This window comes from Calonectris borealis, chromosome 3 (genome assembly GCF_964195595.1).
Source record: "Calonectris borealis chromosome 3, bCalBor7.hap1.2, whole genome shotgun sequence".
NCBI lineage: Eukaryota > Metazoa > Chordata > Aves > Procellariiformes > Procellariidae > Calonectris > Calonectris borealis.
Genome location: NC_134314.1, coordinates 6,492,715 through 6,507,465, shown reverse-complemented (window position 1 = coordinate 6,507,465; position 14,751 = coordinate 6,492,715). Strand labels below are relative to the sequence as shown.

The 14,751-nt window shown below is 44.4% G+C and overlaps 1 protein-coding gene across 2 annotated transcripts in view; it reads right to left on the bottom strand.

Annotated features, from left to right (window-relative positions):
- Positions 1–9,900: 9,900 nt before the first annotated feature.
- The window catches only part of RUNX2 (RUNX family transcription factor 2), a 91,983-nt gene continuing 87,132 nt past the window's right edge, over positions 9,901–14,751 (bottom strand). For both annotated transcript variants that reach the window (XM_075144899.1, XM_075144898.1), the window contains one exon: positions 9,901–12,789. In XM_075144899.1, coding sequence (XP_075001000.1) covers positions 12,311–12,789 — 479 coding nt within the window. In that variant the 3' untranslated portion in view covers positions 9,901–12,310. The remainder of the gene's footprint in view (positions 12,790–14,751) is intronic.

Sequence of the window (14,751 nt, the reverse complement as noted above, 5' to 3'; positions counted from 1 at the left end):
GGTGAGAAGTCACCAGCTAGAAGGCAATGACATTCAAGGCTCTGCTTCCCACTGTTATCTTTGCAGAAAACATTCATATGGCTTTTACCGCTACAAAAAGAAAACCAGCAGGATTCAATTCTACCATTTGTTACCTGAAGCAAGTAATTCCTTTGTGTTTCTCGCTAATAATGTTTTTAAACCTTTATTGTGAACCCAAAGAGGGCAAAGTAGAGTGAACAACTATAGCATCTGTGGCAGAAAAAAAAAATCCCAAAACTCCAACGCCCCTTTTCTTTTTAACTGGGATTGGTATTGACCTGTTAAAGGAGGAATGTGCTTACTGGCAAGGTATTGGCCTTTTCCAGAAAAACGATGCCACAGCCTTTCAGTTCTTTGAAATTTGCCTTGTCACAAATATTAACAAATGGGTACATATTTTACTAAGAAATACTGATTTCTTAACAACAGCTGTAAAGCAGCCAAAAACCCTTGGAAGAAAAACAATAACTGCATTTTAAGCTAAAAGAAGTAACTAAATAACAATCACTTTTCCCAACTAAAGCAGGAACTGCAGGATTCATAGTAAGATCAGCTCCCCTTATATCTTTTTACCCTTATCTTTATCTGATAATATTTCCAAAGCTACCCTTGACTTAACAAGGTGGTAAATAGAGAGGCCAATTCATATTCATATTCACATTCATATACATAGTCAATATTTTCACCAATGCCTATCTAAAGCATTACACAACTTCTATTAAGTACCCATCACTTAACGGGTACTTGAGAAGAGAGTGAACTTAAGAAAACATTTTCAAAAATGAACTACTTTTCATTCTGGGAGGCAGCCGAAAATTTGATTTCCCCCTTTCTCGTATTGCATGTGGGTGTGGGTGTGTTTCTGAGCTTCACATCTTCCGTCTCTGAGGTTCAATTTCTTATTTGCAGTTGTTGTGGCAAAGAAGCACTAAAGAAATGACTTTGACATTTCATTTGCAAGGCCTGAGGTCTGTGGTCATTCTCATCTCTATGCAAGGAGACCTTTGCAAATTCAGTATTATCGTTTTCTTGGTCGGGTGCACATTTTCACAGGTCTTGAGGGGCACTTCAAGGGGCATTAGCCAGGCTGCTATAAATTTCCCTCATTTTGGTTGGCAACACCAGCGTGGGGCCAAAAGGACACAACGGGATGGGAGAAGCCCTGTGTGCCCCCGTGAAGGGCTTGGGCTACACACGATGGATCCATTCGTGCAGCCCGTATCAGCTCTCATGGGTCAGGAAGGGTTTATAATTAAAATACTTTAACATGGCAGTAACTGAAATGCCAAAGGGCCAATAGTGACATGAAATCTGGCAGCGACTTCAGCAAGCCTACACTTCCCTAAAGCATAAAATGGATCTGATTTTAGTTTTGCTTTTTGATAGAAAGAAAGAGCCAAATGCAAGATCTGAACGCTGACCCTAGATGTCCAAAACCTTCTGGGGGAGCTGGAACAGGGGGTGGCTTCGGGACCCTACCTCTTCCAGGGGAAAGCCAGGATTTGGGCTTGAAGATTTGCCTCGGAGAGGACTTGTGTTTATGGGATGCATTCATTTATCCATCTTATCAGTGTTTCAACCCTCAGCCCCACCAGGATGGGCGCGAGCCCCCATCGACTGGACTTGAACAGGCTCGGGGAGGTGCCATCTCCTCTGAACCGCAGTCTGTTCAAGTACCAGCGGTTTGTGTTTTCCTGTCTCTAGGTTGTCACGCTTCAAATGACCTAAATTATCTCTCTCTATTTTTTCCTTTCTCCAGATGGTGAGGTCTGATACAGCCAGGTGTGTCTGAGCAGCCGATTGCCCCGGCACAGGGCACGCGCCCTCAGCCACGGGGGATCCTCTTTCCACCCCTCACCACCGGTGAGGGGTCTGTCCCTCTGTGCCACACACACCCGGATCAGTAAATTCAAGAAAAGCTAACCAGGTAACGCTGCAGTTCATCAGCACGTTACGTGTTGGTATTTTCTGTCGTGGAGGAGTTGGTGAGCTTCTCCAGGGCAGAAGCCCACAATAAACAAAATGCCAGGCTTAACGTGACTATCCCCCCAAAAGTATCATCTATAAATAAATCAAGAGCACAGAAAAAAAATGGCCATGCACCCTGTTAAGTGGAGCAACCAAAATGAGTTTCTAATTGGAAACTTATGAAAATAGCAACTGGGGGGATCCTCCTGGTCAGGCAGAGATGGGGAGGTTTGAAACGGCACGTACAAAACCCTCCCTCGCTGGCAAGGGAAAGGGTTGCACAAGTTCTCCGTAAACATCTTTATCTGCAGTAATTAGCCGGCAATCCTAAACATTAGATGAGTTCTGCCCATCGTTTCACAATGGGTTTTTTTCTGGTTTCTAAGAACTGTTTTTGAGGGCTGCCATTCAGCATATGAGAAAAATGTGTGAACATGATGCACAGTCAGTTCTTTTTTCTCTTGGACATTGCCCCGTTACAGAAATACAAAATATCACGTCTCCATGTACCCTACTTTTCTCTAACACTTTCCATCCAATACCTATAAGCATTACAAACATGAGTGATTTTACTGTGATTCAAAGATCCCTGCCCGGAGGGAACTGCAGTTTCTGTGCTGAACGTAAGGAAAAGATGATTGAAGGGATAGTGTGAGGAGAGTAAGAGGCATCTTTCTTAGTGCCCAGTACAATGCCCTATAAAACAACAATCTTGTCTCTATCTAGTAGTTTGAATTAATCTCTTCCAGACAAATAAAATAGGCTAAGGAAAAAAAACAGGGCGGAGGAGAAAGTACGAAAAAAGATGGAACAAAGATGCCATTTTAAATCACTGGCCCCAACTCAGCATGTAACCATTTTCTATGGCAAGGAGCACGTCAAACAAATTCCTCATCGACTGGTACTTTCTACAGCTCCACGAAAGCCAAAGGCTGTGGATTTTGCAGCCCTTTGAAGTACAGGGGGAAATCCCCGGCAGTGCTGCTCCAAACCCCTGAGCGGTGAAGGAATCGCCGCTCGACACGCGGCGACCGATCAGCAAAGGGACAGAAGCACAGATTGGATTTTCAGTCCCGACTTTGAGATCTAGCTGCCAAACGGCGTTGCAAAGAAAGACCTCTGGAGATTTCTCATACTTTTTTTGGCTTATTCTCCTGGTGTATTCATCTTAACAGAAATCAGCTGTTCTCCTCCTCATTTATACAGTATATACAGACTTTAGCATCTGGCCTGGCTATTATTAAAAGATGAGAACATACTGCTCTGTTAGGAAAACACCACTACTGGCAATAAAAGGAGAAAGATCCTTCGCATCCAGGTTTCCCGAGATCTGTCTGGATTATTTGGGGTTTTTTTCCCTTCTGCCACAGCCCTTCCTTCCTATTTCCTGACCTTTGCTAACCGGCCTTGCACACGCCGGAGCAGGGATAAAAATTGTGCTTTCCTGGGAGAAGCTATCTCACAGCATTTTGGGTGTAACAGCATCATTTTCAGCTACTAAGGACTCCTTTTTCCACTGCGGAAATGAAAAAGTAAACAAGCTGGGGGGGTGAGGGGCTGCCTTGGTGTTTAGGCTCCGACTTTAATTTTAATAGTGCTCTAAAGTCCTGGCCTGGAGAAATACAAATGAAGGGGTGGAAAGGAGAGGTCACTAAGCATGGCCTCCTATAAATGTGCAACAAGGTTTTAAATCCTTACTGTACCCTGTGTGCCCGAAGCCAGAGGCAGGGAAAAACCCCAACCCCAACCCCAACCCAAACCCAGAGGCCGGGGGGAAGGTCACCAATTGCACTTCGGGAGGTTGGGGGTGGACGTTAGGAGAAGCGTGGGGAAGGGATGCTCTCCTGAAAGCCCCGGCTCCATCGCCACGCTTGGAAGGTTTCAAGACCCGCTGGACACAGCCACGCTGAGCGGATCTGGTGGCGGTGGTCCTGCGTCGAGCCTCCCTTGGACCAGGAGACCTCCAGAGACCCCTTCCAGCCAGCATTTTGGTCACCCTTCATTGACAACACCCACATTTACGGGTTGAAAAATGCTGGCGTCCAAAAACATGGGGCTATTAATAGAGGGACTTCAGCTGATCTCTACTGGCGTAATCACCATCTGAATTTGGCCTCGCGGTGAACATTAATCACTGGCAAGTTGCTGCGGCCTATCAACTTTAACATGGGTTGTTTGCTTTTCTCTAAGTGTTGGGACATCCCGCAAGCTCCAGCTGCTCATCCCGAGCGAGCTGCCGGGAGGGAGCGGCCAAGGGCTGCCTCCACGGATTGCAGCGATCTCTGCTTTTCTTCCTGCCCCACCGCAAATCCCGAGTAAATCTGTTGAGACAGCACAACTTGGCCTTAACTCCGCATTGTTTTTTGACCAGATCAGCAGTCTGGAAACTGGGTCAATTTTTCTAAACATGTGGTTTAGAAATGTGCTGTTTCAAAGGACACTATCCAATGGTGTGAGACCAAACATTGGATTTGTAGTAAAAAGAGCTAAACAACAACAACAATAAAAATTCTAAGCTCTCTATAAACGCTGAGTCCATGGGACACCCTGAGAAAGTAGGGAAATAGTAAATTCCCTGTTTTTTATTTAGGGAAACTGAGGCATAATTAGAGGAGTCCAAAGCTGCCTGGAGAATCACAGACGATGTTGAAATTTCCCAGCTACAGAACAAAAGCTGATTTGTCTCATCTTTACAAGTTCTTACAAATATAGCTATAGGGATTTTATTTTATTCTCCCACCCGAACTGCAGTAGGGAAATTCAAGTCCACTTGTTATTTAGGTAACACAGTCGACATTAGAAACGCAGGTTGCATCTACCCTGAGTAATATGTGGAATTAATCTGCATGAAAGTAGCAGGGCAGGCCTGAGAACTTCAATTTTAAATTATGTCGTAGGTCCCGAGTTACTTTGTTCGCACTGCATCAGATCACCAGATGCTTTTGGAAGTTCAGGCTTTGTTCTCTTTGTATCTCACAGCCTTATCTGTAACTGGGGCCAACAGCTTCCTATTCCCAGAGGGGCAGGCGCCGACGTCCCCCCCCTCCAAGGCCATATAAGTATCACAAAGAGGAACAGCTCCATACATCCCAGACTGATATTGCACCGGTAGATCTACAGGGAAAAGATTATAATTACAGAAGGCCAAAGACAGCCCTTTTGAATGCTAAATATATAATTTTTTGCTTTAAGCTCGTGCTAAAACTTTTCTTCAAGATGTTGAGTAGAAATGCCCAACCTGCTCCCAGTATTTTATCCGCCACAGTCACATCCTTTACCTATCCAAAGATTATGGGTTTCTAGTGGATTTGCTTATAATTTTAACCCGTCCAACAAATGTTTCTGGCGAATAACGCTCCTGGGCTGTTCTCTGCAAGCGTTCAGTCGAGGGGTGAGTGCCGGAGCTGCAAAGCTGGTCACCCACACCGCACCATGCCCCCTCCTACCCAAACACACGCTCCGGTGTGACCCCCCACGTGCTGCCGAGCACCGCTGTGACTTCTGCAGAGCATTGGCCATCCGCAAGCGGTCGCCCAGGGGAGGGATTTCACCCCAAAATACCGATTCATTTCCTCCTGACCACGCAGAAGGTAGCTAGACGGTGCATGTCAATCCTTGGATATATAACTGAGGTTATTTCCTCCTTTTCCCCAGTAAACAGCTTGATGAATTTTTTATTTGGTGCCAGCACAGGGCCTTGGTGCTGAACCATAAAGTCAGACCCTGCTCCTTCTCTCCCCCACCTCTCCCCAAGAGCTTGTTTTAGGCACAAAAAAGGCTGATTTAGGCCTGTGGCTGCCAACACGTGGCTGCTCCGAGCCCCTCCGGTGTTGCTCACAGCCACAGGAAATTAAAAAGTTAAAACCGAGGCGATCAGGGAGAGGCAGCGCGAGATGCTGCCCGCCGTATGGACGCTGCGTGGGACCCGCAAAGGCCTGACTCCAGCAATCCAGAGTTGACTTGAACCCTCACAACCCACAAGCAAGAAGCTATTTAGACACCCAAAAGATGGGGAAGACAACGGTCACCACCCCTTGTAAGAAATGTATTTAAATCTTCTCTTCTAAAAGTACTTTGAGTTTGATCTCCCCCCACTGCTCCACATGTCTCCGTATCGGGCAGTCCTCCACGTTGACCAGTGGTGGTCATTTTGCCTTGAGAGTGGTTGGTTTCTGGCTAAGGCAAGAGACCGAGAGTCACCTTCTCAAGCTGCAAAAGGGTAAATGAATCAAAAAACCAAAAGCAACACCCCCAGCATGATGTACGATGGGAATTGCTGCACTGGATCAGAGTTGGCTCTTCCAACCCTTGTGCTGACCACGTCTGCCCTAGATATCGCAGAGAAACATGCCAGAAACCAACAGAAGATAGAGGGATCACTGTAACTCCTCAATAACCTGCCCCTGTCAAACCTCTTTATTCAGATTGGTTTTAGCTGAATGTGTATTATCCGTACAGTCACGCAAGCAGTTTTTAGCTTAGACAACAACCTGTAGCAGATAGCTCCTAGCCTGACTCACAGGACCATGGGATAATTTGGAGGGGACCATGGGAGGTCTCCAGCCCAACCTTCTGCTCAAGCAGCCTCAGCTCCGGGTCAGATCAGGTTGCTCCATGCTTTACCCAGTGGGGTCCTGTAAATCTCCAAGAACAGACGTGGCACAACCTCCCTAGGCCCCTGTTCCACCACTTGACCATACAAAACAGAGAAAAATTTTTTATTTCCCTTTATGAGCATCTGGATTAAGTGACCATGAAAGCAAGAATATAATGAAGGTCCCTCTGTGCTCTGACTAACTGAGATGGATAACCTGTGTACCAGAGGATAGCAGAAAGTCTTAGCACTAATGTTTGTAGCACAAGTCGCCCCAAAACGATTTATATAGCAACTACACCACAGAGCATGATTGGTTTGCTTGGTTCCTCACTCCTTGGATAACGCTTCCCTAAAATCAGGACTCAGATTATGGGCTGGAATGAAAGCACCCTTGAAAACCCCCAAACATTATCTCAATCTTCAACCACCATACAAGAAACGTGTAGGTCCATGGGAAAGCCAACAGAGCTCACAAAATCAGTATTAGTGACATTTAAACTTCAGAGTTAAAGGTTTCTTGAAATGATCAGAACCTCATGCCTCTCTGTGCTACTATTTCTCTTTTGCAGACTCAAGAAATAGCTAAAGAGGATAAGAACTTACTATGAAACCAGGCACAAGCTTGCAAACAACTCCTGTCCTCTCCTCTCCTCTCCTCCTGCAGACAGCCTTGAGTGAACTTAACCTCACCTTCATTAGCTGCATTTCCTCCTACCCTTGACACTAGGCAGGAGGAAAAATAGCCTCCTCCCCCAGACTCCTCCCTATCCATATATCTTTTGCTGCTTGGAAACTATTCTTGCCTCAGGCCATGCAAATCACAAGATTATCTGTAACTGCATTCCTCAGGTCTGACCAGGAAGAGGTGGGGATAGCGCAACCCCCACCCTGGAAAAGAGCCATAAACCCCAAACCCTCCCTCCCGGTTTGGAAATCTATCCCAGCTTTTCCTATACTTCAAGCTCTGGCCACAGCGCCATAGCACCACAATGTCCTGGCTAATATCAGTTGTTAGGTTTCAGAGTTAACGATCTAGCAAGACGAATGGAGCCGTTTGCACTCCTCTAAAAAACACAGGTTTTGATAGTTTGCAGACTCAGGGAAAGAAGCAACATTTGAGATCAGATTTAGTGTCCTTTACCACCCATAGGCCTGCAAACTTGCTTTTTATATTTAATTGAAAACTTAAGCGCTGCAGAAATTGATGGGGCCAGCACGGAAGGGCCGGTACTGTGTCCTACCGTGTACTTACTTTACCCTGCCTGGTGCTAAGAGGAGACAGCGGAAGAAAAAGAAGCATAGAAGAACATTAACAAAAAAAAGCCATTTTATTGAAAATGAAATTCAAACTTCAAATTAATATTACAATCATGAGAAAATGCCAAACAATTCAATTTACAGTTGCAACATACAATACAAATAGTCCCTTTGAAGTTGAAGTAAACTGATCCACAATCATCGTCTGTGGCATAAAGCAGAGTGTGTTTGTACAATATGTGCATGAAAAGCAAATCTCGGGTGACAGCATTTGAAAAAATAAAAAATTAAAGCTTGTATTTACACAAAATGCTACAAATATTTTGTTCCAGCGGAAATTCAAGACTGGTAAAGCATATTTAACAACAACAAAAAAATTGGAATGTCACTCATATTACCTAAAACAAAAGTTACTGTAAAAGTATGGTTTTGGCTGATATACTTAAAAGTACTGCATTAAAAAAAAAAGCAAAGAGTTATCTGTAAACATGGAAGTAAACAAACATCTAAAAAAGTTCTCAGAAAATGTTAAAATGAAATGCATTCTATTTAAAAACAACAAGAAATTCAGGGGTTCAGAGAATGGGGCTTCTTTGAGCTCATGGCTGATCCAGGTTTTAATTATTGCTTTTGCTCATGGCTTGTTGGCCGCGTGCAGCCCGGTGCGGGGCTGAGCTTTGCTTTGCTAAGTGTGAAAGTGCAAAATTTTCCCCATTCGAGATGGTACCTGTGGAAACCGGTAAATCTTTGCTCGGGGGACTGCTGGCAAAAAAAGTTCAACGCTAAGAAAGACACAGCAGCTGGTCTTTTAAAAGAAACAATAAACGCCACACGAATGATGCTGTGGGTTAAATAATTTGCTTTACTCATCCGTCCCGACCCGCTGACCCCAATCTGGTTACCCTGATCTTAGGAGGAGGGAGAGGAGGATTTAATCCTCCGTTTGGCAAAAGGGACATCGTGCCTGTTGTGCTGGAAGTAAATCTTTGGTAGGGTAAGAGAGGTGGAAAGTAAAAAAAGGCCATTTTTTTATCTTTAAATCTAAAGATTGCCACTCACATAAGGGAAGGGCTGTCGTACCTTTGAGAAAACTCCTTTCTGCCGATGCTAAGCACCTCGCAAACGGTCAAATAATCTGATATGATTATCTACATAGCGCCAGTTGGGCTTTTTTTGGTCTGAAATCCTGATTCAAGAGCATTTCCAAGTGAACTCGGAAGCATTTCCCGAAAGCTTCGATGAGCATTTCTGCCTCAGCCCGTGCAGCTCCCTCTGTGACCAGCCTGACGTACCGGGAGAGATTTTCCAAGGGCACCAGGAGGGCTCAGGAGCACGGGGGTCTACTGAAAGTCAAGGGGCTGGTGCTCCTCCGTCCGTCGGTGCTTAGAAAATCCTTTCCTTCCTATCTCAAGCAGGCAGAGCCAGAGGCCTGCCCGCGCGGCCAGGGAAGCCGAGGGCACGGATCGGGCACGCGCGCCTCGGCCGGGCGGAGAAAACGTTTTCAACGTCTGTCCCTAATGGTCCAGTTGAAAAACCGCGGGGACACAAACAGAGTCCTGTCGGTACTGAGCAAAACAAAAGTCTGGTCTGTGCTGGATTTATCCAGAAACAAAAACCAAGTGCTTGAATTTTACAACAAAGTCTTAAAAAAAAAAAAAAAAAAACTGGGTTGCTGCCTGCAGCCACTCTTAACAACATTTCAACACAAAAGCACCCTAAAAATTACTTAATATGCATACAGTAAACCTTAAAAAGCCCTTCTCAGCAATAACAAATAATGTACAAATATAGTACCTTTTATTAAATAGGAAACAGCTTGCACTGGCAGTACATCTTTTTCTCTTGCTTACTAAACAAAAAACAAAACTGAAATGTGTAACCAGACACTGGCTTTTTAAGTGCTGCTGAGACTAACAAACGTATTTTACAGTTACAAATAAATGGACAGTGGTATGCTTCAAGCTACCACAAACCAACAATAAATAGAATCAATTACAGCTTCCATCTTTGAAGGAAAACTAAGTATTAGAAGAAAAAAAAAAAGTGTCTTACTTATACTTTAAGCATACTTGGTATACAACCTTTAGAAGGCAAAGACTTTATTAATTTTTTTTTTTTAAGAGCACGTCATCACGCAAATCGGAGGGATGTAGCATGCTAATGTCAACTCGTTTAACAGCTTTGCTATTAACGAGCGGTGATGGTGGTGTCCGGCTCTGTATGGCTATGCCCACCGTTGAGTTATTGCAATACTTTGGAGGGAGCCAAAGTACGGCCAAGGAGCGGCGTGGCGGCTGGCAGCCCCCCGAGGAGGCTGCGGACGGCGATGGCTACGGCGGTGGAAGGAGGGAGTGCCGGCAAACTCCATCAGCACGTGCTGAACATCCTGCTAAACCAGGCTTAACGTCACCTGCCTGGGGACAGCACGGGGAGGGCGGTTCAGCTCCCACCGCATCCAGCCGATGCCGCATTGCCTCCCCGTTTGCCGTAGCAGCCCGGGGCTGGGCAAAATTTGGGCCTCTCCGCTGGGTAGTTTGGTGGCAGACAGGTTGGTTAAGGGTTTCGGGTGCAATTTGCTCTCCCTGTATCGCACCTGGGAGCCCCAGGGTGGCTTTTAAGGTGACTTTTTATCTTCAGCGTCTGCAGAGGTGACTATTGCTGCCCTCGTGCTTGTCTCTCTCATACGCCAACAGCCACACCAGCTTCAAAGTCAACACAGCATCCTTACGGCTCTAGCATTTAATGCTAACGGGCGGTGATGTGCTACCAGGCAGTTTCTGTCTCAAGTTTTGAACTTTTCTATTCCATCGAGTGGGCTGAAGTTGCAAGGGGAGGGGAAAAAGTTTCACCAGTTCCCCTTTAATCCCATTTCTGAGATATTTAACAATTCATTATTTGTAAAATACGGGCTTTGAAACGGTTTTGATTTTTCTTTGGGAAAAAAAAAACCCTGTCGAAATTCAAATCATGCTGTCAAAACAGAACATTTTAAATATGTTTTAATATTTTCAAATTTTGAAGTTCTGAGAAAAATCCTGGGAGAAGAAGAAATTAGGGGAAGGGTGGAAAATATTTCATCCTTCCTACCATTTTTCCAGTGTCTCCACAACTACTGATTAAAAGGCAAGACTGTGTTGAAGGCAACCAGACAGCTAATAAAAATATTTTAAACACAATATTTCCTTCATAAGTTATATAAAAAGATCCTACATCCAAAATCATTTGATGTGGATGCATTTGGGTTGGGTTTGTCGTTTTTAAGTCACATTGTAAACTGGTTCACACTGGAACTGCTTTTCAGAGTTGGGTAAAGGTTTGAGGTTTACACCATTGCAGAAATGTAATAAGTAAAAAAAAAAAAACAAAAACAAAAACACTTTTAGAGACCGAAGTCAATATATCATTACATTAAGAAACGTTTAAAGGGTCCAAATGTCATTAAATAATTATAAATATTCTTTTAAAGTTATATGATGATTCATGTTAGCAAACAACCTCAAATTTTACACATTTATAATTTAAAAAAAAAAATAAAAAAGAACATAGCCGAACACAAATACTATGTATACCATTTTGGCTCTAGTAATATATATTGCCATTTTCATATTTTGCATAAGTAATAACATTTTGTTTTTTGTTTTTAAAGGTTTTGGTTGTTATTTTTGGTTTTTGGCTAATCGAAGGCAAAATGAACGGATACAAAAGCAAAAAGGAAACCCCAGGGTTGTCTAGCCTAACTTGAAGACTCGTTCTCTTTAAGTACCCAAAAACAAACCAAAAAAGCAATGAACACAGAGAAGTTCCAACCGTTATCTGCAGCAAGGCTCGGACAGAGTTTTTTGGGACAGCTGTTTTCATCTGAATGTATCATGGCAAAATGGAAGCAACTCGATCTTTGCTTTCCTTTTTATGTGCACCAATACAAGCCAGTTGAATTGCACTACGGGTGTGAAGAGGGTCCCATACGTTGTATGATTGCAACTGTATCTGGAGTTCATGGTTAGGTTTTTTTTTATTAAAAAATAAAAGGGAATGCAGCCTTTGCCTTGCATCACCATGTTTCTCCTGATAGCTGGGGAGTCCGTTCTCTCCTCATTGGCACAAGAACTCACTAGTTATTACAACACTCTAGACCAAAAAAGAAAAAAAAAAGGAGGGGGTGATTTTTTTGTGTGTGTGTGTAAAAAGTACATTTTAAATATAAAACAAGGTAAAATGGTTCCAAGAAAAAAAAAAAATATGTGCTTTGATCCACATAATCTGAAACATGGGTTGTGGTATGTTGGTAACTCTTGTGTTATTTATGGCCATTATCATCCCATCTACACAGTTGCACATATCGGTAAAATCTATTTTTTTTGTTTTAAAAAAAAACACAAAAAACAGGCACTTCGTAGTTAGTCGACCGTTTGTTTGGTGTTTTTTTTTTTTTGGCTGGCGGAGGTCGGGCCGGCTACAGAAGAAATCTCAGTACGGCCTCCAAACGGACTCATCCATTCTGCCACTAGAATTCAAGACGGTTGGGGAGCTGCTGTGGCTGCCATCCGCCTCCACACCGTCACTCTGGTTGGGCAAGTTAGGGTTTAACAGCGTGCTGCCGTTGGACGTGGTGGTGCACGGAGGAAGCATCCTGGAGGGGGAGCGGTCCCCTCCCGGCACCATGGGGAACTGGTATGATCCTGACGAAGTGCCATAGTAGAGATATGGAGTGCTGCTGGTCTGGAAAGGTCCACTTTGGTTTTGGGAAGAGCCGGGGTAGGGTGGTGGTAGGTAGGTGTGGTAGTGAGTGGTTGCGGACATACCCAGTGACATGCCTGAGGTGACTGGCGGTGTATAGGTAAAGGTGGCTGGATAGTGCATTCGTGGGTTGGAGAAGCGGCTCTCAGTGAGGGATGAAATGCTTGTGAACTGCCTGGGATCTGAAAATGGGCCCAGCTCTGAAGCACCTAAAAAATTATAACAAAAGACGGGGGAAAACAATTCTGTAAATACCATTTTTTGTATCAAGTGATGATAGAATTTTATTTTTCTAAGAAAACCCACTTCTTTTGGCCCCCAAGAGAACAGCAGATCATATCAAATAATACATTGCAAGGAACAGAGTCATACACCTGTCTTCTACAAGCGCTGGGCCAAACTCATCCCTGGTCTAACTCCACCGATGCCAATGGAGGGAGCAGCATTGCCAACCTGAAGAGTTCAAAGGTCACAAGTCAGGCCGGGGAAAAAAAAAAGTCTCAAAAATCAAGAGATTGAAAAAAGCCAAAAAAGAGAAAGGTGGATTTGGAGTTGATTTGCCTTCTGGTTTCTGAGCTTTGAGGGTTACACGTCTCTGGGTTTTTGCTATAGCCTCTCGAGAAACTCGGGTCTGGTTGCACGCGAAAGCTGAGATTCCCACCTCAGCACACGCCGTGGGGAGCTGGGGTTTCCAGAAGAGCAGAAATGACCACGCAACTTGAAATAAAACTACAAGAGTTGGCAACACCGAGTTAGTTGCACCACTGACACCAGGGGAGTTACACCGGGGGTGACTAAGCCCCACTTCTTGCCTTAAATCGACTTATTTAGGTGGGGATCTGCTCAGCTACTTCCTATGGCTAAAAAATAATATTATTATTTGCTGCATCCGAAGGACGGGCAAAGCCACTGAGCTGATAGCAAAGATGCAAATTTGGCTTTTCAGTGCAGTCGATGGAAAATTACAAGCCCAACACTCATCTTGCCATTGAAAGAAGTTGTTTTCCTATCTAGTCTGTGCAGTCTGGTTGAAAAAAAGACCACACAGTTTATGGCTACTGTGAACGTCTGGATGGTAACGCTGTGAATTGGAGTCTAACGCAAAACAGGGACGGGTAAACTCATTTTGCCTAATTTCTAATCCCACATCAAATGCCCAAAGTTTCGGAGCAGAACTGGAAAGCAAACGTTAGTAGCTTGGTGATCTGCTTAGGAGACTGCGGGATGGACAGGAGCAGAAGAAAAAGATGGTGAAAGCTCACGTCGAGAGCCAGAAAAGTGGAAAACAAAAAGGATGTGGGAAAAGGGATGGGGGGAAAGAGAAAAAGCCTAATGAAGAAGTACAGTGCAAGAGGGAGGGAAATGCACTGGCCAGTATGCAGTAGATACATATATACATTGTTATAGAGAGACAGCTGGAAAAAGCGGGGTATAAATAAAGGGGAAAAATCATGAAATCAAATGGGCTCTCCCTGTGCTTCCCAGCCGACACTTCTACAGCTTTACAGTCCTCCAGATCCAAGGGTTCACCCATCTCTTTGCCAATTTACCGAATCTGATTTACCTAACAAGAAAATATGGCAACTTCTAGATGCCAAACTGAGGTGCTAAACACTGAAACACCCTGTGTATCCTCAGTGTAAGATGCAGCAACGCTTCTCCTTGTAGATAGGCTTTGGATCTGACCTGCCGACACTGCTGCGTAGAAGGAAGGTCCCTTCTGCCCTCGGCCCCCCATAGCACCCACAATGGTGGTTGCTACCATCAGCCACAGGCTCTACAGACCCTGCCACTTTGTGTGGCACATTTTGTGATTTAGATCACTATTCCCTCCTTTTCTACCAGCTCATTTAACCCATGCCTTCAACATAGTATCAGACAATTTTTAAAAGCAGCAGGGGGGCAAAGCTCAGGCACAGCTTGGGTTCAGGCTGGAGGACCTGGGCCACAGCCAGCCAAGCGTCCAACCCACGCAGCCTGAAACCCAGGGATTATAATCTGCCATCTCAAAAGATATGGAGGACAGAGCTTTAAAAGGGCAGTAAAAGCCCATTTTTAACTCTGATGACAATGTGAATACTATTATCTTTATCTGGAACTGAATCAGTGACCTACGGGTGAATGGGTCTGTCTCCACCATCAACCCCTCCAACCACAGCACCGTGGAATGT